The sequence below is a fragment of the Rhopilema esculentum genome, chromosome 6 (genome assembly GCF_057945365.1).
Source record: "Rhopilema esculentum isolate cy_ngs chromosome 6, ASM5794536v1, whole genome shotgun sequence".
Classification (NCBI taxonomy): Eukaryota; Metazoa; Cnidaria; class Scyphozoa; order Rhizostomeae; family Rhizostomatidae; genus Rhopilema; species Rhopilema esculentum.
In genome coordinates, this window is record NC_142820.1 from 6,248,108 (window position 1) to 6,275,786 (window position 27,679).

Consider the following 27,679-nt stretch of genomic DNA (forward strand, 5'->3'; position numbering starts at 1 on the left):
GCCTCGCGTTGAGTACCAACAGCAAAATCAGAAAGGTATCCCATGTGGGTAGAGATGGAATAAAATTTGATGGTTGAAGAGGATCGCATGACATTAATATTTAAGTTTTCCACATAAACAAGTCTTGTGTTTTATATAATTGAAGTAATGCCAGGTTTCTTTCTAAAGAGAAAGTCAAAGAGTACAGGAGCAGGGGTAAGAAGATACTGATGTTATCAACTCAACCATTTTGGCCTACGTTTTTAAATGACTCGACTGGCCTTCTTATGAAAACCCTTTGAAATTTCAGAGGATTTACGTCTAATATTCAGAACTAGCCCCCTGTCTAAAGACTGGCTAAGAAATTCTTGTTTAAACAACCTTAAATGATGAGACTTTAAAGTTGAAAAGTAATTGGTTTGGTAAATTTGGAAAAATTACCTGTTTTTTGAATAATTACTGAGGGCAGTTGGTCCCTGCCTAGTTGAAGCAAGTCTGCCGCCCCTTTTTTAAATGTTACACCACTTTTGAAGAATGGTGATATCAGTTGTAAAAGTTACTGAGACCTATAGGTTAATTTTTCTTCAAGGATCACCTCAAAGTTAGCTTGTTTATTCCGAAGGCATATCATGCTTTGCTATACATAAAGTCACAACTTAGAAGACAATCAAGGCTATTCAAAAAGTTGTGTTCTTCAATTCCTGCCCCTTTTCATACTGTGTTCAATTGATTGCATTTAACTCATTACTTCATGAAAATAATTAAAATATTGAAAAATTTCAATGATATGATTTTTGTCTTCACCTTTGCTGCTTTTCACCAAACACCAAAAAGTGACCTGTCAAATTATGCCTCACATCACTTTGAGATGTAGGTGTTGCTGCTGTGTACACTGGGGTCGCAAAAGTATGGAAACGGTAGGTCAAAATGGCAGCTCATAGTGACCATGGGCCTAAGACAACCAATTTCGAAATCAGAATTATGAGGTGAAGGGGCTTGGAAACAATAGATTATGGTGGGAAAATGCATTCGCCATTCCTTTGACTTTCAGTTAAAAGAAAATTTAAGGATTTGTTTGTTGTTTTGAGGGTGAAAATTCAGCAAAACTTCGAAGCATTGGTTCAAAACAATTCTGTTAAAGATTCTCTGAGTATTCATGAAAGATGACCACGAAGTGTCACTTTATTGATGAAGCGTGAACAAAAAATGTTAGAATTTGTAGCAAACTGCTTAAAACTTCTTTTTCATGAAAAATTGTAACTGAGAAATTTATGTTAGCATTTTAATTTTAAAATTTCAATACTGACACAAGGTGAGCTGCTCTACATTTGATGTTAATGACTTGTTTATCTTTAATTATGATTTGCTTGTTATCTAAGCACATGACAATAAAAAACTTAAAGCAAAACCTTCAATGTTTATTATGCTTTTCAAATTAATGAAAAGAATCATCTCGACCCAAACCGTTATGTTATTTAGCAAGCCAACGATTTTGATCACTAATATCACTGATATCACTTTTAATAACCAAAGTCCTGATATCTCAGCCAGAATGGTCTTCTCTGTAATATTTTTAAAGACAAAACAAAGGTGCGTGTATTAAGTTCAAGTTTAATTTAATTATCTTTTGCTTATTAAGTTTTGTCTGCACTTTGAGGCATTTTTTTATGAATTCTTCGAAAATGTTTTCCAGAAATTTTCTGAAACACTGGTCCAATGTTTCCCTGACTTTTCACCCGCAAAACAGTAAGGTGATCTTTCCAGTTTATTTTGATTCAAAAGCCATTAGAATTACCCAAACAAATTTCATGGCAAAAATGTTCATTACAAAAACCTCTTAGTGCTGAACTTCTGTTCTAAAAACCTGTTTGCTTGGGTCCTTTGAATTCTGTAAGCTGCCATTTTTAGCACCGTTTTCATACTTTTGTGACTCCAGTGTATGCCTTAGCTTTCTTCCTTGGCACTGGAGGGCTAGAACTTGCTGTTGATGACTGTCCTCTTTTGCTCTGAGTATTCAAACCTTGAACAATCTGAACAAAGAGTGGGCAATCTTTGAGTAAAATTGAAGCAGTGTCAATACATCCTTTTTTTCTTTCCTTTGATCACAGTGTCTGTGATACAGCATCCAAGCATTCACTAGGGATGTACCGGATATCCGGTAGGCCGGATAATCCGGCGCCAGATCGCTGATTTTTTGAAAATCCGGTTCCGGCCGGATTTGTTTCCGAAATCTGATTTGATTTGAAAGTGCTCGTCATCAAGAAACAGGAAGACTGGATGATATAATTCACAAATTTGGTCCAGGGTTGCCAGATCGGCTTTTTAGGCCAAATTTTTCATTTTTGGTTTTTAGATTTAGATTGCCTGGAAAAATTGTTTTTTGCTTACTACTTAAATTTGACCTTGTTGGCCTTTTCAGCAGACGTCCAAAATTAATAAGTAATTACTACATTCATAGAATAATTAGTAGTTAACTACAAAGTTTTAACCAAATTTCAAATTTTATCACCTAACCTAAATATTATCTTGATATTAGCAAAGGGTTTTGGAAAAAGTAAGATTCTTATCTAAGTTAGGAAATTATCTAACAGGCACAAACGTAGAAATATAACCAGTGCCTGCTCGATGGATTCTTGAGAGATTTTATTATTCTTGAGAGAACTTTTTATTACTGAAAATTCTATAAATGGTCAAATTATCCGGTAGAATCCGGCCGGATACTCCACGAAGAAATCCGGTAAATCCGGTTCCGGCTGGATTCTGAAAATCCTGATCCGGTACACCCCTAGCATTCACAATGCATATAGCAATGAGACAATTCCCAATGTGCATGTACAACTCGCGTGATCCTGTATAATGCTAAAAGCATATCACAAAGGTCAACTCCTCTCATATGTTGGTTATACTGGACAACACTTTTTGGGCAAGGGACATCAATTTTTTCTTTTCTTTTCCCACTCCATCGCTTCACAGGATCTCCTAGCTCATTTCCTATGAATGATAAGATCAGGATCACCACTTCATTGTCCAACTAACAAACTAGGACTATGTTTGAGTTGGCATCCACACAGGAATCATATGCTCCCTGATTTTGTTTTTCCAGCTCTTTCTTGCTCTTTAGAACAGATTTTGCACCATGTAGCCTATTTGCACATATTGTTCCAACAACTATTGAGCATGATTATGGTAAAATGTTTGCCTAGGATCCATGGTTCCCAATTGATGCTGTAGATTTTCCATAGACCCATCTGTAGAATGCCATAGTTGCAAAAAAATTTGTGCTGTCAGCCATGGTAGCTTATGGTAGCTAATTAGGATTCTAGACTTTGTGGTCTTTCAAGTACATGATAATTGAGTGAAGGAAATCCTGTGAAAATTTTGAAAACCTATCAATCAGATTTGAGGAAAAACAATTCTGATAAAGGAGTACGGAAATTAAGCAAGCACAAGTAGCTACAAATGATTGACTTGACTAAAGTCTGCCAATCATTGGTGGCCTAAAATCTGAGTCTACCAAGTTTACACCAGTTGTCTTTGTTCTGCAGACATTGGTATTGTTAGAAAACAATAAAATTATCACAAAAAATACTAACCAACAGCTTAAGAATGTGCAGACTTCAAGTGCAGACTTGCTGACTAATGCACATTGCACACATTAGTTTTTGTTCTTGCACACCAAAAATCTCACTGAAAAGTGTCGTAAATTCCAGACTGGCTTTTCATGGAAAGAGCAGCCATACAAACTGCATAAATATCTTGACATGTTCCAGGGTCATATGGTACCAGAAATAAACTGTTGATAGTCCAGCCAAGCAGTGGCAGCAGGCAGTGGCAGAAATTATGGGGGGCATGTAGAGGACTAATAACACTAATATGGCTTCAAGCCACCATATTGTAATTAACTTTTTTCCATATTTAGTTGAAGAAAAGAAAACCCACACCTGCCAAAAATGAGAAAGATGATGAAATTGGCAGTGATTCAGATATTGCTAGGTAATCATTTTTTAAAGCTTTGCACCTTTTGTCACTTTCATAGAACCTTGCTTCTTTCATTTTTGTATTTCTGTCATTTTTGTTTTCATTTTTCTATTAAAGAATGATTTCAAATATACTGTTTGAATACCATCAGTTTTTGGCAATATGAATTTTTTTAAAGCCATCATTATATAAATTATTTTTTTGCTTTAAGTGAGAGTGAGCAAGGAAATGATGATCTGGAAAGTGATTCCTCAATAGAAGAAACTGCACAAGAAAAAAGGCTTAGGCTTGCCAAAGACTACATTGCAAAATTGGAGAGAGAGGGTAATATATTTCAATTGTATCCCTATCTTCCTCAAAGATACAGACATGTTGTTTAGAAAACTGTGAAACATGAGAGATTAAACATTTGAAAATGCTCTTCAGTTGGAACAAGATACTTGCTGTACTACTCAGATTAAGGATGCCCGGTTCTCTCTACTACGGGACATAGAACATTTAATATAAACAATAGTCCTTAATGTGACCCCTAGATTACAATAAAGTAAACTCGAATCTCGGAATGATTTTGGGCTCTTGGTGCATCAGCCCTTATCTTACCTGAGCAATGACACAACCTGTGGTTGGTGTTTTAGGAAGAAACTGCCTTAGCTTTTTACCCTGGCGGTCAGACTGATACACCTGTCACATAACCAAATCGTGATAAAATGTATGAGAAGAGGTGAGGCAAGATGAGGCAGAAGGAAGTATATAATGGGATATAGGCTGAAGGAAAGGCAAGTACAAGGGTGCAAGGAATGGGAGAGGGAAATGGCATACAACACGGTGTGACAGCGTGCTGCATAACTGTACAATACCAAATGTGTGCTAGAGCAAGGCCCTTATAGAACACCACAAAGTATTTTCCATAATGATAGGTGAGAATAATGATTGACAACCTTCCAAGGATATATGTGTTGGGCGACACAATCCTAGGGAGGAGGACCTGTACACTTTCCCTGTGGGTATTTACTCAAAATTAAGAGATCAATTCCAATTTTTGTCCATTTTTATTTATATGCCCGAACAGCCTGAACACCAGGGAAACTGAAATGGAGGGCAAGCATCTTTTTTCACCTCTGATAGAAGGGGCAAGTTGTGCCAAAATTCATTTGCATAAGGATGCCCTTAACTTAAAAATGGTATTTTTAGTTATCAAGGAGATGTAAGTGAAACTGAGACTGTATGTCTTTTTCAATTTCCTAATTTTTGGGTAAAGATTTTTTTAAAACGATATAAAAAATTTTAATAAGCCAACAGTTTCCATCTTTTCAAGATGCCTGCAGCAGATCTCAGTAAAAACAACAGTTGCAAAGAAATTAGTAGGTTTTAGGAATCATTCTTCAAATGCCAGCCTGCCCTTCTTTCCCTTAGAACACTACAATGTCACTGCCCAACAAGACAATGATTGAAATCAAAAGTTGATGAAAATCTGTTTAAAAATGGTCTCATTTGTTTATAAATTAGGTTGTATATTGTTTAATGATTAATCAGATTGCCACGATTTCCATTGTTACCTTCAAGTGCTTAAAAGTTAACAATGCAACAGGAAAAAACAGGGGTAAAAACAGTGAACAGAACTACTTATCGGAATTCAAATTCTAGCAATCTATCTAAAACATGTCTTCAGTTTATCTAAAACCATGATTTTTGTTTTATGTAAAGAGAGCCAAAAAGCACTTGATGATCAGGTTGACAGAGATGCAATTGCACATCGCTTGCAGGAAGATGTTGTGAGTTTGCCTATCTTGTTCAATTAAAATGTATTGTTGTGATCAACCATTCCAATTAATCATTACATTGAACCAACTAGTCAGTCAATCAATCTTTAAAAAAAATTAGCTTACAAACTATTTGGGAACTTGACAAAAAGTTATAAAGAATCAAAATTAGAATTCAGTATAAAAATTACCATTAATAATACCTATTTAAATTTGCGTAACAATCAACAATGCTACAGGGAAAAATGCTATATTATTCAAGAGTGCAAAATCTTCTCCATCTGAACTTGTTCATTGTTGGCACCTCCTTGATTGGTTTCCCTACTGTACTGCACAGATATAGATCAAAAAACCTTATTGAATTTTTTACTTTTCAAAACTTCAAAGTAGTGAAGTAACTGTGGATGTAAAGTTATAGATACTTTAAATCAATATTATATTGTAGTATCATATCTTTCTTAGCCTTCAATGTTGTTTTCTATATATCTCATTCTTAATCTTCTTTACTTTCCTCCAAAATGATCTATTTAGCATGATTTGCATGAGAAAATGAGAGTTTGTATATAAAATTATCGATTTTAGCTCAGTGAGAAGGGCATCCTTCAAAAACAACTTGCAGAAAAGGTGAGGTTTTTCATGAACATCTGAATAAATTTAAAAAATATTGGTTTTTTGTGATATATTTGTGTATTTCTGAAAGTAAGGCAACTGTAAAAAGTAGTAATATATTCCTATAGATAGCATGTCATTGTGAAAATGTTTGAAAATTAATTGGTAGCGGTATGAATGTTTTCTGTGTTGAAATGATTTTCATTAGCAATGCTTACTGCACATGGCATTAGTTGCAGTTTTATTATTAAAGGCAGTTGATCTCATATTTTGTTAATGGGCTTTTTATTGTGACAGATGCTCTTGATTCATGGCTAAGCATCTTTGTTTGCAATCAACACTATTGTTTACTGAATTTTCTTGGATATTTGATAATTGCTCCAGTAAAAATAAATTTAATATTTGAATAGCTGGTAGTTTTCATGCCATTTGCTCAATTTTGATGTACAGATTTTGCAGTTTTCAGGGTACGATGATGCAAGCAAAAAGTGTTTCAAAGGTCATAGGCTGTCTGTGACATGTGTTGCTGTTTCTAGTGATGACAACTATATATTTTCTGGTTCCAAAGATGGCTACATAATCAAATGTAAGTGGTAGGCATGGCATGTATGCAGGTGTTATTAGAAAAGGCTGGCCTGTGTGTCAAACTCTGATGTTATTTATTGTCAAAGTTCGAAGATAATTCTTTCAATTTGATTTTATTCTATATACTTTGATTTAAAGTTCTTCAATCATAGAAGTCTGTGTTTGCTATTGGCAAGGGTTGAATTTATACTAATTAGTAATTTTGGTTCTATGTAAAATGCAGATGCGTTTAGAGTATCCATGTCTCATTAGCTTTGTAATTTCAAAGGCTGTTTTTGTCATTTTTAAAAAATTAAGCAATATGTTTCATAAGCAATTACTGTAGATGTCATATATAAAAAACATAAGACAGAATAATTATAGGAATATTGTCACAAGATCCTGTATAACAAAAGATACTGTATTACAATATGATACAACCCCAGGAGTCTATGATTCAGTTCTGAGATATAAGTTTTTAACAGGGTCCATACGAACTTGGAAGAGAGAACTGCAAGTAGATTGCCCTCAGAATTCAAGCACTCCAAAGAAAAAAGGATCAAAATCACAAAAGAATCATCTTCTATGCTTAGCATTATCAAGTGATGGGAAATATTTGGTGCGTGGTTTTCATACTTATTTCAGTAAAGTTTTGTCTTGTATGCCTCTCTTATGTCTCTTATTTAAATAAAACCTTTTACGACCAAAACTCTTATGTTGCATTTCTTATAAGCTATTTCCTTTTCATTGAACTATTTTCATTCGCAGTGAAATTTCCTTTCTGTTTGTTAGGCAAGTGGTGGAAAAGAACACGTTATTCATATATGGAATGCCCATGACCTTACATTCATCCGAACATTTACGGGACACAAGAACTCAATAACCGTAAGCAACATTTTGCACACTGCATATTGCAAAACTTATGACACTTTGTAAAAATTACGACATTTTGCAGAAATCTACAGCATTTCGAAAAATATACGAACATTCGTAATGAGTCTACGTCAGTAAGACCATCAAGTTTTATGCCACTTATGTGCGGTGTTATCTGAATACAATTTACAGTCCGTTAATTACTATCTAGATAGAAACTTTGATGGGAGGGGGGGTACCTGGGGGGTACCTTAACATGTTTGAAGGTACGAGGACGTGCCATTATTTAGGGGTACCTTTTTTCTGAAAACTGCGGAGTTATCGGTATCAGTTTTTGAAATTTGTGCGGAACTATGGGTACCATTTAAAGAAACATGCAGAATTATGGGTACCATTTTGAGAAAATATTGCAAAATTATTAGGAGGGGGATTTAGCATTAACAAAATGAATGTCCAGTTAGAAATAAAAGTATGAAATATGTGTATTGTTGAGATTTTGGAGCAAAGTACATGCATAATTTGGTTAAGGATTTTTTATGTGCTTTAAAAGTTTTATTTGTTCTGCAGAATTATTGGCATAGTTTTAATCATGTTTGCAGAATCATGTTTTAACCAAAGTGGCACGTCCGGGTCCAAAATTAGGCATAGTTTAAACCCCCCATCTATGATGGCCTTCTCATATGACACCCTTTGTTACAACCCTCCCTTAGAATAAGGCACCGTATATCTGAAATCTTCAAATTGTATCGCATTACATGGCCAAAAGAATTGAGGAATTGTTTTGAGCTATAAATGAAAGGTTCTTAGCAAACCTAATTTTACTTTGCTCAAAAAATTTCTCAACGGTCGGAAAAAGCAATATAGCAGATTTTGTTTGTGGAAAGCATTTACTGGGTAACCATAGTTTCTTACAACTTTTTATTCTCTGGCCATACAACACTTTGAGTATTAGTATTAACTCGAATCTTGTGGCTACATCTGAAAATCATGCAGATAAAATGAGTTACGTATTAGGCCATTCATATCATTGATGTATCACAGCTACAATGCCTGCCAAAAGTACTTGGAACACCCACCAATTTACGCTGCATTTGATATCTTTCATTCCTTTCATGAAAAAAATTTGCTACTTCCGCCCCCTTCCCCCTCAAACAATGTTGATGATTTAGAGAAATATCATAAAAGAAGCGCAAAAGAAAGTGCTTCCTAAAATCCTAGTCCGTTTGATAGTAAACCAACATTGTTCCGTGGGGGAGAGGGGGATGATTGGTTTTGACCTTGGAAATTGATGTCAGTGTTCCAAGACTTTTGGCAGGCATTGTCTGAAAATTTTCTCGAAAACAGCAATCTGCGATATCAAAACATTGTGCTACCCTAGGGTTTTCGATGGTGCTGATCTCAATGCTACTAATGAAAATTCGAAATTTTCACTCTTTACCCAGTTAAAAGGGGGGGGAGGGGGTTTGGACTCTGAACGATTGATATAGTAGATATCCGAGTATTGTTATTTGTTACAAAAAACATTCTACTGATTTTTTCCGTCAATATCATTTAAATCATTATTGAATACAAGTATTTTGTGCAGAATTCGATCATCGGTTTAAGAAAACTATCAATTTTCAAAGGAAAAACAGTATAGTTTAGTGCTTTTGAAAAAGTGTTTTTTGCTTAAAAGTCCCCTTATTTATGGTTTAATTGTTGATGAAAAAACAAAAAAATTCATGAGAATGTCTACAAACTATGCATGATATAAATAATTGCGAACAACATGCTGGTGAGAAACTGTTCAAATGGCTCAATTTTATCCACCATAACCCTCCCAAAACCATCTACGAATTTAATAAATTTGCTTAGGCTATGCTCCTTCGCATTCACATGTGGCAACATGGTAGCGCTCATAGACACCCCATTCCCTATTATTTTCTATCTTCCCTTGTCCCAGTAATTGGAAAATGGTTTGTGCCAATTATAATTGTTCGTTTTCCATTGTTAAAGTATGCTAGGAATTGAAAGAACGCTCCTTTCCTAATGGGCACGTGATGTAGTATGAAAATGCCTATTGCCAATGGTTACCAACGGTCTACAGCCACGGTCTACACATTTAAAATGTTCATAAAAATCGTATTTTTCAAAGAAAGTAGACGAAACCTCGTCAGTAGGTGTGCATGGCTGGTATAAAAAATATTGTAGGTTTTCAGATCGATACAAGTTGTAAAACTGAAGAAATTCAGGAAAGTGTCAACGGTCTACACTTTCTGAGAATTGAATTTGAAGTACTCTAGATCTTATTCTCCTTTTGAGTGTAGACCGTGGGATTCTCGTCATATTTTGCCGTTTTCTTCATGGAATTCATACAAAGGTTAGTTTTATCTTTGAGGGGTATCATTATACACCTTTTGGGTGAATTTGGGGGCAAACATCCCCCTGACAAGTCAGAAAATTGCGAAGAAACAGCCACGGTCTACACAACGGTCTACAAGCGTTCATTTCCGAGGGTGAGAGTTGCCTTGCGGGGCCTTGTCCTTCACATCGACGCGCGCTACATTCGATGAAATAATATATTTTGTTGTGGCAAATGTCACGCAAACAAATACAGCAATCAATTAACGATGAAATAATCTGCCTTGCGCTTTATGAAGACAAAAGTAGCAGGTAGAGTCTAACTTAAAGGCCATTTCGGCAATGCAGTAACAGTAGGGAAGAGGGCTTTCTTTGTAGTGCTTCTGGACCAAGCATTTAGGAGCGCAGGAAGGCGAGTGGATGTCAGTTTTATTTCAGTTCCCTTACCAACCAACATGGAATAGTAGATCAATCAGTTGGGAACTCTGATGTGGGAAACACGGGGTTCCTTTCTACAATTTAGGTAAACACTCTGAAATTTGTCATTTGGGCACTGAATTGCACAACAAGGGCCTATATGAATGACAACTTGTAAATCCGTGATAAAAGGAGAGCAACTACCCGACATAATTCTCAAATACGACCTTATCTATAATTAGAAACATGAAACAGAGGAATCGATGTCACTTTTATAAAATTGCATCCTTTCCATTTTTAGATTATTTTCTAGCTGCCACTCATATTTGTCTCCTTCATCTATCCCATTATTTCTTAGACAGCCATCTGGCTACGAGCCTTTGAAAAGATTCAAAATACAATCTTGATCTTATTTATTGGAAATCGATTTTGATTTTAGCAATTTTCACCTTAATTGAAATATGGCATTTAGTTTTATGGGGGTAGCTTACTCCCACCCCCGAAAAGAGACAATACCCCCATATCTCCTTATCGGTAACACGTACGATGTTGAAAATGGCAGAAATGGAATCAGCACCATCAAAAACCTATAGGAGGATATTGGTTTTGGTGGAATATCTAACAAGCTTCAAAATGAAATTCAGACAATGCCTGCCAAAAGTACTTGGAACACCCACCAATTTACGCTGCATTTGATATCTTTCATTCCTTTCATGAAAAAAATTTGCTACTTCCGCCCCCTTCCCCCTCAAACAATGTTGATGATTTAGAGAAATATCATAAAAGAAGCGCAAAAGAAAGTGCTTCCTAAAATCCTAGTCCGTTTGATAGTAAACCAACATTGTTCCGTGGGGGAGAGGGGGATGATTGGTTTTGACCTTGGAAATTGATGTCAGTGTTCCAAGACTTTTGGCAGGCATTGTCTGAAAATTTTCTCGAAAACAGCAATCTGCGATATCAAAACATTGTGCTACCCTAGGGTTTTCGATGGTGCTGATCTCAATGCTACTAATGAAAATTCGAAATTTTCACTCTTTACCCAGTTAAAAGGGGGGGGAGGGGGTTTGGACTCTGAACGATTGATATAGTAGATATCCGAGTATTGTTATTTGTTACAAAAAACATTCTACTGATTTTTTCCGTCAATATCATTTAAATCATTATTGAATACAAGTATTTTGTGCAGAATTCGATCATCGGTTTAAGAAAACTATCAATTTTCAAAGGAAAAACAGTATAGTTTAGTGCTTTTGAAAAAGTGTTTTTTGCTTAAAAGTCCCCTTATTTATGGTTTAATTGTTGATGAAAAAACAAAAAAATTCATGAGAATGTCTACAAACTATGCATGATATAAATAATTGCGAACAACATGCTGGTGAGAAACTGTTCAAATGGCTCAATTTTATCCACCATAACCCTCCCAAAACCATCTACGAATTTAATAAATTTGCTTAGACTATGCTCCTTCGCATTCACATGTGGCAACATGGTAGCGCTCATAGACACCCCATTCCCTATTATTTTCTATCTTCCCTTGTCCCAGTAATTGGAAAATGGTTTGTGCCAATTATAATTGTTCGTTTTCCATTGTTAAAGTATGCTAGGAATTGAAAGAACGCTCCTTTCCTAATGGGCACGTGATGTAGTATGAAAATGCCTATTGCCAATGGTTACCAACGGTCTACAGCCACGGTCTACACATTTAAAATGTTCATAAAAATCGTATTTTTCAAAGAAAGTAGACGAAACCTCGTCAGTAGGTGTGCATGGCTGGTATAAAAAATATTGTAGGTTTTCAGATCGATACAAGTTGTAAAACTGAAGAAATTCAGGAAAGTGTCAACGGTCTACACTTTCTGAGAATTGAATTTGAAGTACTCTAGATCTTATTCTCCTTTTGAGTGTAGACCGTGGGATTCTCGTCATATTTTGCCGTTTTCTTCATGGAATTCATACAAAGGTTAGTTTTATCTTTGAGGGGTATCATTATACACCTTTTGGGTGAATTTGGGGGCAAACATCCCCCTGACAAGTCAGAAAATTGCGAAGAAACAGCCACGGTCTACACAACGGTCTACAAGCGTTCATTTCCGAGGGTGAGAGTTGCCTTGCGGGGCCTTGTCCTTCACATCGACGCGCGCTACATTCGATGAAATAATATATTTTGTTGTGGCAAATGTCACGCAAACAAATACAGCAATCAATTAACGATGAAATAATCTGCCTTGCGCTTTATGAAGACAAAAGTAGCAGGTAGAGTCTAACTTAAAGGCCATTTCGGCAATGCAGTAACAGTAGGGAAGAGGGCTTTCTTTGTAGTGCTTCTGGACCAAGCATTTAGGAGCGCAGGAAGGCGAGTGGATGTCAGTTTTATTTCAGTTCCCTTACCAACCAACATGGAATAGTAGATCAATCAGTTGGGAACTCTGATGTGGGAAACACGGGGTTCCTTTCTACAATTTAGGTAAACACTCTGAAATTTGTCATTTGGGCACTGAATTGCACAACAAGGGCCTATATGAATGACAACTTGTAAATCCGTGATAAAAGGAGAGCAACTACCCGACATAATTCTCAAATACGACCTTATCTATAATTAGAAACATGAAACAGAGGAATCGATGTCACTTTTATAAAATTGCATCCTTTCCATTTTTAGATTATTTTCTAGCTGCCACTCATATTTGTCTCCTTCATCTATCCCATTATTTCTTAGACAGCCATCTGGCTACGAGCCTTTGAAAAGATTCAAAATACAATCTTGATCTTATTTATTGGAAATCGATTTTGATTTTAGCAATTTTCACCTTAATTGAAATATGGCATTTAGTTTTATGGGGGTAGCTTACTCCCACCCCCGAAAAGAGACAATACCCCCATATCTCCTTATCGGTAACACGTACGATGTTGAAAATGGCAGAAATGGAATCAGCACCATCAAAAACCTATAGGAGGATATTGGTTTTGGTGGAATATCTAACAAGCTTCAAAATGAAATTCAGACAATGCCTGCCAAAAGTACTTGGAACACCCACCAATTTACGCTGCATTTGATATCTTTCATTCCTTTCATGAAAAAAATTTGCTACTTCCGCCCCCTTCCCCCTCAAACAATGTTGATGATTTAGAGAAATATCATAAAAGAAGCGCAAAAGAAAGTGCTTCCTAAAATCCTAGTCCGTTTGATAGTAAACCAACATTGTTCCGTGGGGGAGAGGGGGATGATTGGTTTTGACCTTGGAAATTGATGTCAGTGTTCCAAGACTTTTGGCAGGCATTGTACCTAGTGCTTCCCAACATCTTCGCCTAACACAGATATCAGCCCCTGATAACAAATTTTTAAGTCCCAAGGCCCTACTGAACAGGGCTACGAGAGCTTAATGGTACAACTCTGCAGAGATGTCAATTTCTGTTTACTGGTCTGTAATAGAATTTTCAATGTACACGCTTTGGTGGTATAGAACAATACGTTACCTGATAATCGCTGGAGTTGTTGCCTAAAGCACTCTGTAGGTGCAAATTCGATGTAAACTCTAACTCCTTATTATTAGCTATGTTTCGATCCAATTTGCAAACTGTTCGGCAGGAATATTTCAACTAAACTGCGATGTGAGAAGAAAGAATGGTTTTCGGTCGCCTGACCACTTGATTTCAACAGCATTTAAGTCGTGGTTCGTGAAACCCGCGTTTCTTAATTAAAATGCCTTACATTTAACCTGCAATAAATATTTTTTTTGTTTCTCCATTATTTATCCTGGTTGGATGATAATGTCCCCGTATTTTCATACCCAATCCAAGATTTTTTAGCAACGTCATTCGCTGCAGCCAGAGGGCAGGCCTCCAACAATGGCCGCTTATGCCCCTTTATTGTTTCTACGTATACCAGCGGAAGGTAGTTATTAGGATACCAAAATCAAGCAGTGTCCTGGACCTACCCCGAAATATGACCACACCTCGTAATCTCAATGCTTCGAGTTGCAAAGAGCTGGTGACTCCCCTCACTCTGGTCGAATGTTTGGCCATGTCAGGGAATCGAACCTTTGACATCGATTATCTGTAGTCCGTGACTGTAATCACGAGCCATCCTAACACCTATGCAAAATGGGACACTATGTTAAATGGGACACTATGTTAAATGGAACACTATGTTAAATGAGACACTATGCGAAATTATTACTTTGTCCATTCACTCTTAGTGATACTTTCATATTTAAGTAGGTGTCTTTTTCTAAAAATAAAATCATGTCTTGTGAGAATTACGAGAGGTTTTTTTTCTATTTGACCCCACTGACAATGAAAATCCTGTTTGCTTTTGTGCCCACGATCGACATTGATGCCATAATGCTGCTATAATTTTTAAGCAACTTTCTTACGCTTTGGTATTGATTTCTATCTATTTGTAGCATAAATAAAATTGCATGTTACTTTCTTTAGGGGTTAGCGTTTCGTAAAGGAACTCATCAGTTATTCAGTGCATCTATGGATAGGTCTGTTAAGGTTTGGAGCTTAGACGAAATGGCCTATATCGAGACCCTGTAAGTTGATCAAAATTTCAATTTTAAAAATGCGTGGAGTAAGTGTGTAGGAAAAATATCGACGAAAATTACTTCAATTTGCTGGTAAATGATTTTGTAAAGTGAAAATAGACAAATGAAAGAAGTCATGTATAAAAAAACTCAATGTGTTTTGCGTATTTTATATCTTTTGGCAAATTTTGAAGTGAGTGCCTTATCTTTTGTTCTTCCTTGCCTCTTTTATAAAGGTCTAAAGAACTATAGCACAAAGTAAATTCTGTATCTTTTGTAAAGACATTTGTGAGTTTTGAATAATACTTTCATAGTTTTGGTCATGAAGATGCGATCACTGGGATTGATAGTTTGGCTAAAGACCGAGCAGTAACATGTGGTGGCAGAGATAGAACAGTACGATTGTGGAAAATCCCAGAAGAATCTCAGCTTGTATTCAGGGCACATAAGTAAGTATTTTTTCTCTCCTGGTTTCATCACATCTTTGTAAACCCTTCGTTCCATCACTATAGATAGCCTTTTTTCCATCAGTACAGAAGCAGTTAGCTATTTAACAATCATTAACAGCTAGTAAATGATGGGATTAACAATCAAGATGATGTAAGAATTCTTGGTGTGTTCACCCCTCAACATCAGTGAAAATATCCTCCGTGTTTATGATTTTTTCTCAAAGCGGCCAGACCGGTTTAACCCTAGACCGCAGCCGTTTTGTCACAACCAAACAAAACGAAACAAATGTTTGTCTCGATTGTTCCAATAAAACCCTTATTTGGGGTTAAATTTTCCAACTGCAGCCTAGTTTCTTGCTTCTCTTCGCTCATATTTTCTTGCATGCTCGGGGAGTTTTACCCAACGTTTTCAGCAGAAATTTTACGATTTCCTGGGCTATCTAATACTAGTTTTTCTTCATCCTTGATAAATCTTAAATGGATTGCGTTCAGCTCACATTCTACTGTGTGGTGATACATTGATTAACCCAGGGCCTAGAACTACTCTATTCATCTTCTGGTTTTGGAGTCTGAACAGCACATGTGATCATGATTTTATCAAAGTCCCATTGATTGAAGCCCATAGTTCTGTATATAACTACGTCCGATTTAGTACAGTTGGGACACACCTTTACTGGTATGCGGATAAAACTTAGTTAGTTTTTCATGGATACATTTTTTCAAAAGCCAACATCCATCGAGATCTGGTCTAAATATAAAGGAACACATCACTGCAAAAGAAAAACTGACCCTGTGACATTTCTATAGTATTGTTTTGAGATTTCCGTTAAAGCGAAGAAAATTTTTTCATTGATCTATAGAAGTCAAGCCAAACATCAGATAAATTTATCACTTTCTAATTATATCGTCTATTTTTAATCATATTCACAAACCTCATGACTTCAACTGCTGTTTTCCACATTGACGGGAGAACGAGCGTGAAATGACAAAGGTCAAATTGTCAAGTTTTGGAACCATTTACGTCTGAACTAGGTTTGCAGCAATGGATCTACGAACAGCCTTATTTTTTCATGGGCGTGTCTTAAGTCCTGCATTGACCTCATTTTTGTGAACTGGCCAGACCTTTTTCAAAGATATGTGCCCATCCAGCCATACACGAACAATGTTATCATCTGATCGTATTGGCCAATATAACTCAGATAACTTAGCTCCACCTCCCTGCAATCAAAAACTTCGCTTGGCTGATCGAGCAAATCTAGCCATTGGAAGGAGCATTGATCGTATGTCGATCGTATGACGAGTAATTTTTCATTGATTCACAGTTTTTAACTCATTGCATACAACTTACCGGACAGAATTGCAAAATATGACAGTTGAGCAAAATTTTAGTGGGGTTCCACTGGGATCAATTTTAAGTCTTTTCATTTCCCTTGTTTGCATTTACTAATTCACGCTGCAATATACTGGCGGCTATCTTTTTCCGTTAAATTACTGGTCCAGCTAGGAATTTGGAAATAAGGCTGTCGCCAGGTAAATTTATAGAAAGCAACCTAAGTAAATCAATATATGTCTCATTCTTCTTTATTGATGATTGATCATTTTCTAACTTAAAGACTCATTGCTGACAGTGAGCCATTGTGCTACGCAAGCATCCCATAATGCATTTTTAGACAGTCCGAAATCCATTTTTGTTAATCCGTAGAAATCGAATAGGCCATTATTTGGATCGTCGCCACGCTCGCAAAGGCCCATTGTTAGCAATGAGTCTTTAATAAGTAAATAGCAATGTTTTTATGCTATGCAAGACAATACAAATTTCTGTTAAACCTCCTTTAAGAATGTCTATCTTAGCAGTGGCTTCCATATCTTTTTATTAAAGTGGGTTCTCCCAACGAAAGAGTCAAACACCATCTTCGGTATACATTTCTGCATCGATGTTTGTTAAAAGCTCTTGCGCGACCGGCATTCTTTGCAGCTGCTGTTTTTTGTTCGAGGGGAAATGGACCGTGTTTGGCATTTTCATGCAGTACGATATAAAACCATTTTGAAAATATACTCGCAAAGCATGCCGGTTGCGCAAAACCTTGGAGGCCAATGGGTAATCATGCCTTTCGTGCTCCCAATGATGTCATCTAATGTTTTCCTCAAATCTTAGAATTTCTAGATTGTGCGTATAAAGATAATATAGCGAAACTAAAGCGAGGTGTTTTGCACATCATCCTTCACTGGTATTTATATCCTGGCCAGTTTATCAGTTGAAAAGATATTAGTTGACTGGATTTTGTCCTGTCTGTTGTCTCGTTTTAATTCAGTCATTTGACGTGGTGCTAAGAGACGTTATAAACAAAGAAAGGTTACATTTTTCTACGTCGGATATATTTTTCTGTCTTACTCCTTTAGATAAATAGTTTTGCTGTTTAATGTTTTGAAAAAATGGCTCTGAAACTTTTCACCCCATACTACTTAAAGCTTTTTCGTCTGAGACTCCTAAGAGTATAAAACGTCAAAATGAGGATCTGAAAGAACAAGATGGACAATATACACCCAGTTGTGGATCGAAATGGGCTAATCAGGGAAACGCGAGCACATGGCAGGCATAGTTGTCCAATCAGTGCCGCGTGCCTAAAAAAAATATTATCAATGAAGTCTAAGAGAGAAAACGAACTCCTTCTGTCTACACAATGGTGGTTTTTTTCATTTATATGCAGATCGATCTAAAACTGCTAGATGGAAAGACGACCGGGATCTGCCAATTATTCGAAACCTGTCGTCATTATAGAGTTTGCACAATCTGGGTTGTCTAAAAGGTGTTGTGCGATGACAGAGTCACTAGTTTTTACTGTCTTTTTAAATCTACAAGATCGAGGGGGCTGTTCTCTTTCAGGGCAGTTGAGTTTCAAATAAGTGTTATGTTGTGAAATTTTTGCTTTTTCAAGCCATTTTAAAGTTCTGTACCGCCATAAATTAATTATATTTGTTGTCGGTAGTTTAACATATCGCTTTCCAGTCAGGCGTCTTTTCATTGCAGTGGCTCGGAACGAAAAGTTCTTCAAATAATTAGGTTGTTGATATACATTGCTGTAGTTTGGCATAAAGTATGCTAGAGAAATACAAATATATATCATTAGTTGTTGGATTTGCGAAAATATTCTCAAATTTCTTCAAGCTAATTAGCTAGGTAATTCTGATTTTAACTATTGTCCTGATTTAATTAGATATCGACTAGAAAGTTACAAGCATACATCTTTTTTTCCGACATTCTATCGTCGTTTTTTGAGCAGCTTGATTTTGCTGTCATTTCTGCAACCAAGCAGGTAAAATTAGCATTTATGACACTCTTTACTGTGTCATCTCTCCCTGTCGATCCTAAATTTTCAAGACCTTTCTAAACTTCCTAAAAATTCCATCCATCTCTTCATAACTGTTGCAGTCGAAATTGATTTCTGTCGGCCAACGATATGAACACCTTCTAGTATCTCCTCTATTTCTCCCATATATACTCCAAGAATCACACTCATATTAGAGAATCGTATAGACATGAAAATGGAGCCTTCTTCTCGCTTTTCATTGAAATCTTTCTTTGCATTGTCTTTCAGCGCACCAAGCATCGACTGTGTGGCAATGATTAACGAAGAGTATTACCTCACAGGAGCTGATAATGGGTTTGTATTTCGATATTTTCTTTCTCTTTAATACTTCGTCCATATTTTTTGCTAAACTATGAGCCTGCTTGTTTCCTCCCTTGTCATTGAAAACCTATTTGGTTTTCATCTTGAACCGGCGCCCGAAATATAAGACCTATTGTTGTCCGCTTTTATCAGGCACTATTTCTAATAAAAACTGTTATAAGCAGGTTCCAAAGTGTTCCAGCGTGAAATTCATAGTCGTTTAAAATTTATGTCGCAACCTATCTGATGTCGGTTCTTGCATTGATTTTCGTTTCCACGTGAGATGGTGACAAGGCTCAAAGTTGCATCTATTTCAATTTAGATGTTTTTCTTTGAGGATCTTTAGAGAACAACACACTAGATTTTTGCCGAAATTGTGTGTCTTTTTGTTTTTGTTTATTTCTTTACTGCTGAGATCTTATTCTTTTTCCGCATTAAGAAATTCTTTTTACAAGGTCGATCTCTGTATGGAATTTGCACAAGAAAAAGCCCGTTTGCACGGTAAGAAATGCTCATCAGATCAAAAAATCTGCTACGTCACAAGATAAACCTTGCAATGAAGCATGGATAACGTCAGTTGCAGCATTGAAAAATTCCGATCTTGTAGCTTCAGGTAATACAACCGTGTCATAGAATTGTTGGTTTTCCAACATTTATACGTTGTTACTCTGTTTGTTTGTTTTATTACTAATGGATTCGTGCTATGTTTCCATTACACAGATTTTTAGCCATTTGTCATCAACCGCAGGTCCATAAAGGCTCTATACACTTTGCAAAAACGATAGTAAAACGATGTGTGAAGTAAAAAAACCACTGACACCTCAAAAAGCCGGCTGTAGAACGGGTTCGCAAAATATCAAGGCTCTTCAGTACAGCTAGACTGAATGAAGACCTAAAGACTGTAAAAGCGATGGTCTGCTTTCTAAAGATTCCCCATTTGCCCTTTGCCATTCCTTTGTTCTGCTTCAGTTGACCCTTGTTGTTATGAGATCATGATTTAACACCTCTGACGAGTTTTTGTTTCCATTACGAAATCCAATTGTCTTCAGAAACCTTCACTTTCAAGAGCGATCAAAAAGCGTTCATTTTTAGGTGTGTTTTTGCCCCTTCTATGTAACTTACCATCAACTAAAGGCTACTTCATGCACAATATTTTAACACTATTATACTATTTTGATACTGAACACTAATGTAACACAATTTTCATCAGCTAAAATGTTTTGTGAATATTGTAATGTAAAACTTGGAAAAATTCCACTTTTGACAACTTTTATGTGCATTGATCACTATGTTATGTCCCTTCTTTTGTGTTCGTTATATTTTAGTATTAAATTTATTTTAGATTATAGCCTTTTTGTTCCTAGATAAATGGTTTTAATCTTCGTTCTAGTTGCATATTTAAAGATTGAATTCGTTCCTAGCAGGATCTTGTGATTCGTGTATTCGTGTGTGGAAATGTGAACAGGGATTTCGCTCTCTTCAACTATTATTTGCAATACCATTGGTATGTTATTATTGCTAGAACTTTACTTAATTTCACGTTCGTCGCAGACGATGAAGTGCTGATGACAAACATTTTCATTGGTATTCTTTTAATATGAAATCCATGCAACAGCACTTCACTACAAAGATCAGGAACATGTATTTTCTCTTCTGGGGGATTTTTTCAGCACGGAAAACCAACTCAATATTCCCTAAGAATTTAAGAAACTACATGCCGTTTTTCTTTAATTATACACATTCTTGCCCGTAAATATGTACGGTTGCTAATGTAGCAGGTATTTTAATGAAAGTTTTCATGTTTACCAAGGATCTTTCTCGTTTGTAGTCTGCGTGTTGGCAAATTTGAGCTACAAAAACGCCCAACATTCAATTATTGCTTATTTTAAACAAGTTTGTATCTCAGAGAATAAATTGAATCAAAGTTATTGACCTTGAGATGATCATATGCGCCTTTAAAATAAGAACAATTAAAAGCATGACTCGTTTACTTATAGTTACAGTATACTCTCGTTAAGTGGGAGGCTCAAGGGACCAAGCAAAGGTGTACTACTTAGCCGGCGTCTTACTTATCCGGGGTCCAATTTAACGCGAGTATACTGTATTTGAACATGAACTTACTCCTCCATTTCGAAATAAAAACTTACCGGTTAGGATGATTTCCAAGAACCTGTAAGGTGCCTGATGCTCTTACTCGTAATACAACGATATATTGAACTGGAACTTCGCATCCGCATCGAGAAAACACTTTTCGTGCTTGACGTATAGCCGTACATTCCAGTGCTTGTTTATAAGAAATAAGGAGGGAAAAGGTTATCTGATAAGAAAGAAAAGATAAATCCCTCTACTGCATGTAAGGGGTTGGACTGTGGGTAGGGATCTTCTTTACAGTATTTTCACAGTTATGATGATATTTGCTAACATATTTTGTAGATTGCTTGTTCTAATAGCAAAAAACATGCTTGCTTACTGTTAATCGTAAATTTGAACGTTTAGTAATTTGCTGTTTTGTCTTTCTTCTGTGTATTATTTCACACTGATGTCTTGAATTATACACAAGACAGGCACACGTCAAAGGGTTTTGAAACTAATGCTGATTTTAGACCCAAATACTTAGGGAGTACAAGCCTTACTGGAGTTTCTTTACAACGGTTGTGGCATAAGTGCTACGGAAGGCATAAATTTGTCACTGCTATTCCTACCAGAAAATCCTAATTTAAAAAACAGGCTAGAACCAGGTGCTGACTATAATTTCTGTGAAACCCATAAATTTTACATCGAGGAATGGGGAGGTAGTATTGAATGTTAACATGTTTTTAAAGTAATTGAAATTATGTCACGTTCCTGTTGCTATATTTTCTTCTCTTTTAGACTGGCTTCGTCAATGCACTGCAGTTTTCTGAAAATGGAGATTTCATAGTTGCTGGAATAGGGCAAGAACATAGGCTTGGACGATGGTGGCGATTAAAGGATGCGAAAAACTCTATAATTTACATCCCTTTCACAAAGACTTAGTAGCTGGAAATTAGGAAACAATTTGAAAAAAATATGAAGTAAAACGTATTTCTGCTCTAGACCACCAGTTATGGCAAGTTAGCGATTTGTTTGCATTGTGAGCTACAAAAACAAAACATGTACTAGGGAATAAAGTTAAGTTTACCATCACAGAAATATGCCATATCCTTTGACGTGCTATTGACAATTTTTCTATTTTGATTAGTTTACGTGGGCTCATTGAGGACATACACGGCCTGCGAAGCCTACCAAATGCATGGTGGATCTAGGGGTATCAAGTAAAAAGTACATATTATTTCACCTATGTTATTGATTTTTTTCAGATATTACAAATATATCACCTTTAATGGTCTTCTTTGTAAGATCGCTAAAATTTTCTTCTTTAGCAAAGAATGTGGTGTGTTCAGTAAGCCTGGTTTTGTTGTTTGCTTTCTCATTTTCTAAGACGAATTTTCGTGAAAATTTTTCGGATTTGGGATTATTTGAATTTTTTTCGCGTAGTGTTATAATGACAAAAAAACTTTAGAATCTTCATATCAAATGGCTGTTGAATTCAAATAAGAAGTTGCCATTGTCATTGACTCAATACTTTTTGGGTAATACGCACCGACAATGATCCCTTATCGTCTGCGATACATGTGAATGTGATCATCACAGACAGACAATCGTCACTTTTTTCTCTCTTTTGTTGTTTCCAAATGATGAAATATTCACTAGATTTGATTAAAACTAGATTGGACAAATATCTCTTTAGAGCTTTGTAGGGTATTCCAACTATTAAGCGCTTTTAAATATGTTATTCCACTGCACATACTTTGAAATTTAGTTCATTCCTCTTCAAAAAGTCCCTTTAGACATTGTGATAACGAATCCACATGGCTCTAAGAAAAAGTTTGCACAACAGGAATAACGATCATTAACATCTCGTTGACCTCTACGAAAAAGAAAAGGTCTGTTTTTCTGTTTCTTTGTTGTTTTTTTTCAAAATTATACCCATTAAATCAAATGGCTGATAGACAACCACAAAATGATCGCGAAAACAAGATCACTGAATAAGACGTCATTTTTAGAACATATAGATGTATAGCAGATATCATTGATGCAGTGCAGTGGCAGCCAGCCAACGTCTGACGTTCTGATCGACTGATCTTTACGTTCTTCAACGTAAAGACTTGGAAGCTGTCTGGTTCTTTGAGCTATCGAGATCATAAACAAAATTCTCAGTGGTTACTCAACCGCTGATGCAAGTTTGAAATCGAAAAAAAACAATCAAGAAACTGGAACACATACTTGTTTAAGTCCTTTTATACTTCAAATCTTTTAAAAAAAGAAGTACATTTAAGCTTTGATATGGTTTAAGAGTGTTCCCTGACTTTTTGGTAAACAGAAGTTAACGCTTAAATGTTATTGCTGTAGATATATTTCTCAGTCTTACTCTTTGGTTATTACGAGTAATATATCTAGTTCCATCCTAGCAAAGCTTCGCATTCTTCGACTCTGTCTCAATCTTTTGTATTTCTATTGTCTTCCATTAACTGTCTAGACATTTAATTTAACAGGATCGTCAAAAAAACTGGTAAGTACGCGAGCCTCACCAAAAGTTAAGTGAAAACGTTGATAGCATCATTCATAGTTTATTTAGAGTGTTATAATGCATTGCATTAAAATCATCAATGGCTCATTTCTCTGTACTCAACAGTGGTGAAGGTAATGTTTATTTACTTATGACTTCCAAAATTTAAGACAGTTGATAAAGTTTAACAGCTTCGATGGTCCAGAATTTCAAGAAAATAGAAAAGCAGATCTTTTGTCTCACAACATCGTTATATTTGGTGCTTTACCCAATATAAGAAGCTTGTACTTAAACGCTTTGCCATTCCTTGATGTACCTTCTTTACTTTTCACGAGCTCTTTTTCTTGACATCCCTTACGCTTAAAAGCGACATATTTCCAGGGGTGGCTCTACGATTTGAGATGCAGCATGCCAACAAACACAAAGATAATTCGCCAAACGATTCATGCAATTTTGGCCCAAAAGAGGTTTTATAGTATGTTGAATATGACAAGTTCTAAATGACAATTTTTACAAAGCGATTAGAGGCACTATTTGAAAGTTTTGAAATCGTAGATACTTCTTCTCAGATATCTCCTACAACTTTCTACTGTCACGTCGTGGTCACCAATGTAAAACGACTGATGTTTTACAAGTAGAAACCAGTAAAAGAAGATAAATTGATTTTCTTATGGTATTATTTATCTTTATCGACACGTCTGTAAGAATTATCTAAACATATATCTTAACCAATTACGGCAACAGATTCCTAAGCAAATTACGGCAGATCCAAAACTCGACACAACTTCACCACAGCATAAAAATCACATGACAACACACCCTAATTACGATAACAAAATAATTACTTCAAACAAACAAAGGACTGGTGACAACAATAATGGCGATGGGATGATGGAATAAAATGGAATGTTGATGGGAAGGTGACAAACTTCGGAACTATCAAGAACATCAAAAGAGCAGGCAACTGAACATCAAAAAGCTAAATAAAACATAAAACTAGTTGTCTAACAATTGATTGCGGCGACAAGAATGTTCGGCGGGTACACCTTAACTTAATCTAACGGCTAACAGCAACTTCGCTAACAACACGGCTTGGCAACTAATAGGAAATGGCATGGCAACGAATTACAGATAAACAAGAGGTGCACTAAGTACTATTGTTTAACATTGCTCCCTCCTTTCAAGACGAGCCTTTAATTTTCAAAAGAGAGCAATACAAATCAATAACAAATGATAAAACAACGCAATGCAGCACATTAACAATACACAGGTATCTATATTCTTCTTTTTTTTCAAAGTATGACATTTTTAGGATAATTTTTATAAGCCTCCATCCTTGCTTAGCCCCCATTCAAAAATGCTCCAAATTAAAAACCGCTTGGAGGCCAATTCAGGGATTTGTGGTAAGCGCTCCGAAAAAATTTGCTGCTTAAAAAAATCTGCTAAAGATATTGTTTATTGAAAGCCACATTTGCATAAATGGATGAATTGGCCACTTGTCTGTAAGGAATAAAAACACAAGACAAACAGTGAACAATTTTTTTCGACCATACACTCAGAAAGGATACTATAAACATTCACCTTGCGTACCAGAGCCTCACAACACGCATCTTAAGAATGTAAGAACAAAGCAATTTCCTAGTATAATAACAATGAGCCATTTTCCTAGTATCATACCTTTTCCTCCTTAAATTATTTATCTTTGATGCTTTGCTCCTGATATTTTTCAATTCGTCATTCCAAGTAATCCCAAGTAAGTTGAACTTTCAATTATTTTTGCTTCCAAGTAATTTAGAACAATTTTACGAGTTATTTCAATTTGATAGATTCTGTATGGATGTCCAATTATCACGTTTTTGGTTTTCTATTTGTTAGGACTTGTCTCATCCATTATTTCATGTTGCACTATTCACATTGCTCATTTTGGACTTCGCTTTTAGTCTCATCCATTATTTCATGTTGCACTATTCGCATTGCTCATTTTGTACTTGAATTTTGCCTGATGCAAGAGTGAATCATGCATATCTGAGTACCATGCAGCTTTTGAAAATTTCAAACTTAAGGATAAATCTAAAAGAGGGGGAAGGCCTAGGCAGGACTCTTGAGGTATAACAATGAATGCCTCTCATCCCCCAATCTTGTTGACAAATTTAGATTTGTTGTCTATGTTCATTGGAACGACAATACAGACAATGTAATGATAAATATAGACAATACAATAACAAATATAGACAATATAATGACAAGTATAGACAACAAAGACAAATTAATATTGAAAAGTATAGACAAATCTCGTTTTTATCTTTATTATCTTTTTTATCTTTACCACCAGCCACCTTAAGCCACGGTGTTTTCGGAGCCAAATTGCTGGACTCACAAACGTTATAAATGAATAGATATAATAGATCGAGATAAGACAAGCATAATCCCATTGCACAACATACTCTTCATTACCCTACCTTGGCCTTTACTATTTTCTCTTTTATTTACCTTGATAATTAAACTTTAGTTTGCTATGTACTTTCGACTGTTTACAAGTCTGTAGTATAAAGTGAAAGACCGGAGCAACCTTTAAAACGAGTATAAAAGCAAGACAGTCTTGACAGTCAAACATCAAAAGCAAGACAGTCAAAGATTCAAAGAGCTAGCGTGTGTAGCTCCAAAGACAGCACCTCTTCATCAAATTGACTTTTCTGTGTCAACTTGAAATCAGTGTTTGACAGTGGTGCCAAGGAGGGGGGTCTGGAGGCTCAGCCCCTTGAAATTTGGATGAATCCTGTGTTTGCAGTCTTTAATTATGCTATAGATTTTCAGCGAATATGCAATGTCCTAGTTTGAATAATTTCATATACAGGAACAGCGAGACGTTAACAAAAATGGGAGTTTACTTGGTGTGGTTATGGTTGTGAGTACTAGATGTTGCCTTCTTTTAAAAGGATATCTAATACAGGGTGAAACTTGCATTTGTTTCTCTTTCCAAAAAACTTAAATAAACAAAGAGTTCAATTTAATGCATTATTCTTAAATTATTCTTAAATTATTCTTAAATTCTTCTTAATTATTCTTAATATTTTTACAGTCTATACTCTAAAAAAGTGTGTACAAATATAAAAAAAGTGTGTATAACAAAACCCCTCTTATAACGTTTTAGGACGGCACCAATGGGGTAAGATGGTTAATTTGCCAGCCTAGATAATGAATCAACGAGTCAATGCTAGATAAGATGTATTTTTAGAAAAATAATGTAAGACGATTAACAACACTATTAGAAAATCCAATTTAGTAGTAAATTTTTTGCATGATTCAATGTTATATTCTAGTATCCATAGTTATTTTCCTGGATCTGTTCTTGGAAAGAGAAAGAGCTTATTAAGGTACTGTTGCTAATGAATGCTTTAGCACTGTTGCTTTAGCTTGGCTCTTATAAAAGATCGGGATCAATTTGATAACGGAATGAGCCGAGGATGCGTCTTTGCTCAGTTAGCTGTACAAAATATAATAAAAGTTATTCATTATTTTAAGGTTGGCATGATAATGATAGCTATAAAGTTAATTGAGGCCAACCATTTAACAATAGCGAGAAAATTGAATAATCTTATTCACATTTTCTTTCATACAAATATCTATAAAAATCCTCAACTATTTACATTTGTCTTACATAATCTACAGTTGCAGTTCCAAAATTGGTGTTTTTTTCGCATTAATTCTGTCAAGGTATGAGACTCTTTTTTTCTAGTGGCAATGAATGCCAGAGTTTGTGTCCAGTGTACCTATTTGTCTCTATACCATACACATTTGTGCGTAGAATTGGTACTGACAGATTGTCACTACGACATATAGTCTTATATGAGATTTTCTTCTCGACGAAGATTTCATTCATGAATTAAGGATTGAGATCATGTTTGGTTTTATAAATTTCTGTAGTAAG

The 27,679-nt window shown here is 35.8% G+C and overlaps 1 protein-coding gene across 2 annotated transcripts; it reads left to right on the forward strand.

Moving 5' to 3' along the window:
* Positions 1–9: 9 nt before the first annotated feature.
* On the forward strand, positions 10–22,588 carry LOC135686492 (U3 small nucleolar RNA-interacting protein 2). Of its 2 annotated transcripts, none has more exons than XM_065202737.2 (14): positions 10–195; positions 3,899–3,972; positions 4,169–4,281; positions 5,662–5,729; positions 6,300–6,341; positions 6,786–6,912; positions 7,376–7,509; positions 7,683–7,775; positions 14,955–15,055; positions 15,361–15,495; positions 19,092–19,157; positions 19,619–19,776; positions 20,585–20,667; positions 22,035–22,588. In XM_065202737.2, the coding sequence occupies exons 1-14, from the start codon at positions 148–150 to the stop codon at positions 22,176–22,178; spliced, it is 1,386 nt and encodes a 461-aa protein (XP_065058809.2). In that variant the 5' UTR covers positions 10–147; the 3' UTR covers positions 22,179–22,588. The 2 variants fall into 2 exon arrangements, with proteins under 2 accessions (XP_065058809.2, XP_065058810.2); XM_065202738.2 differs by having other exon boundaries at positions 20,588–20,667.
* Positions 22,589–27,679: the final 5,091 nt, after the last annotated feature.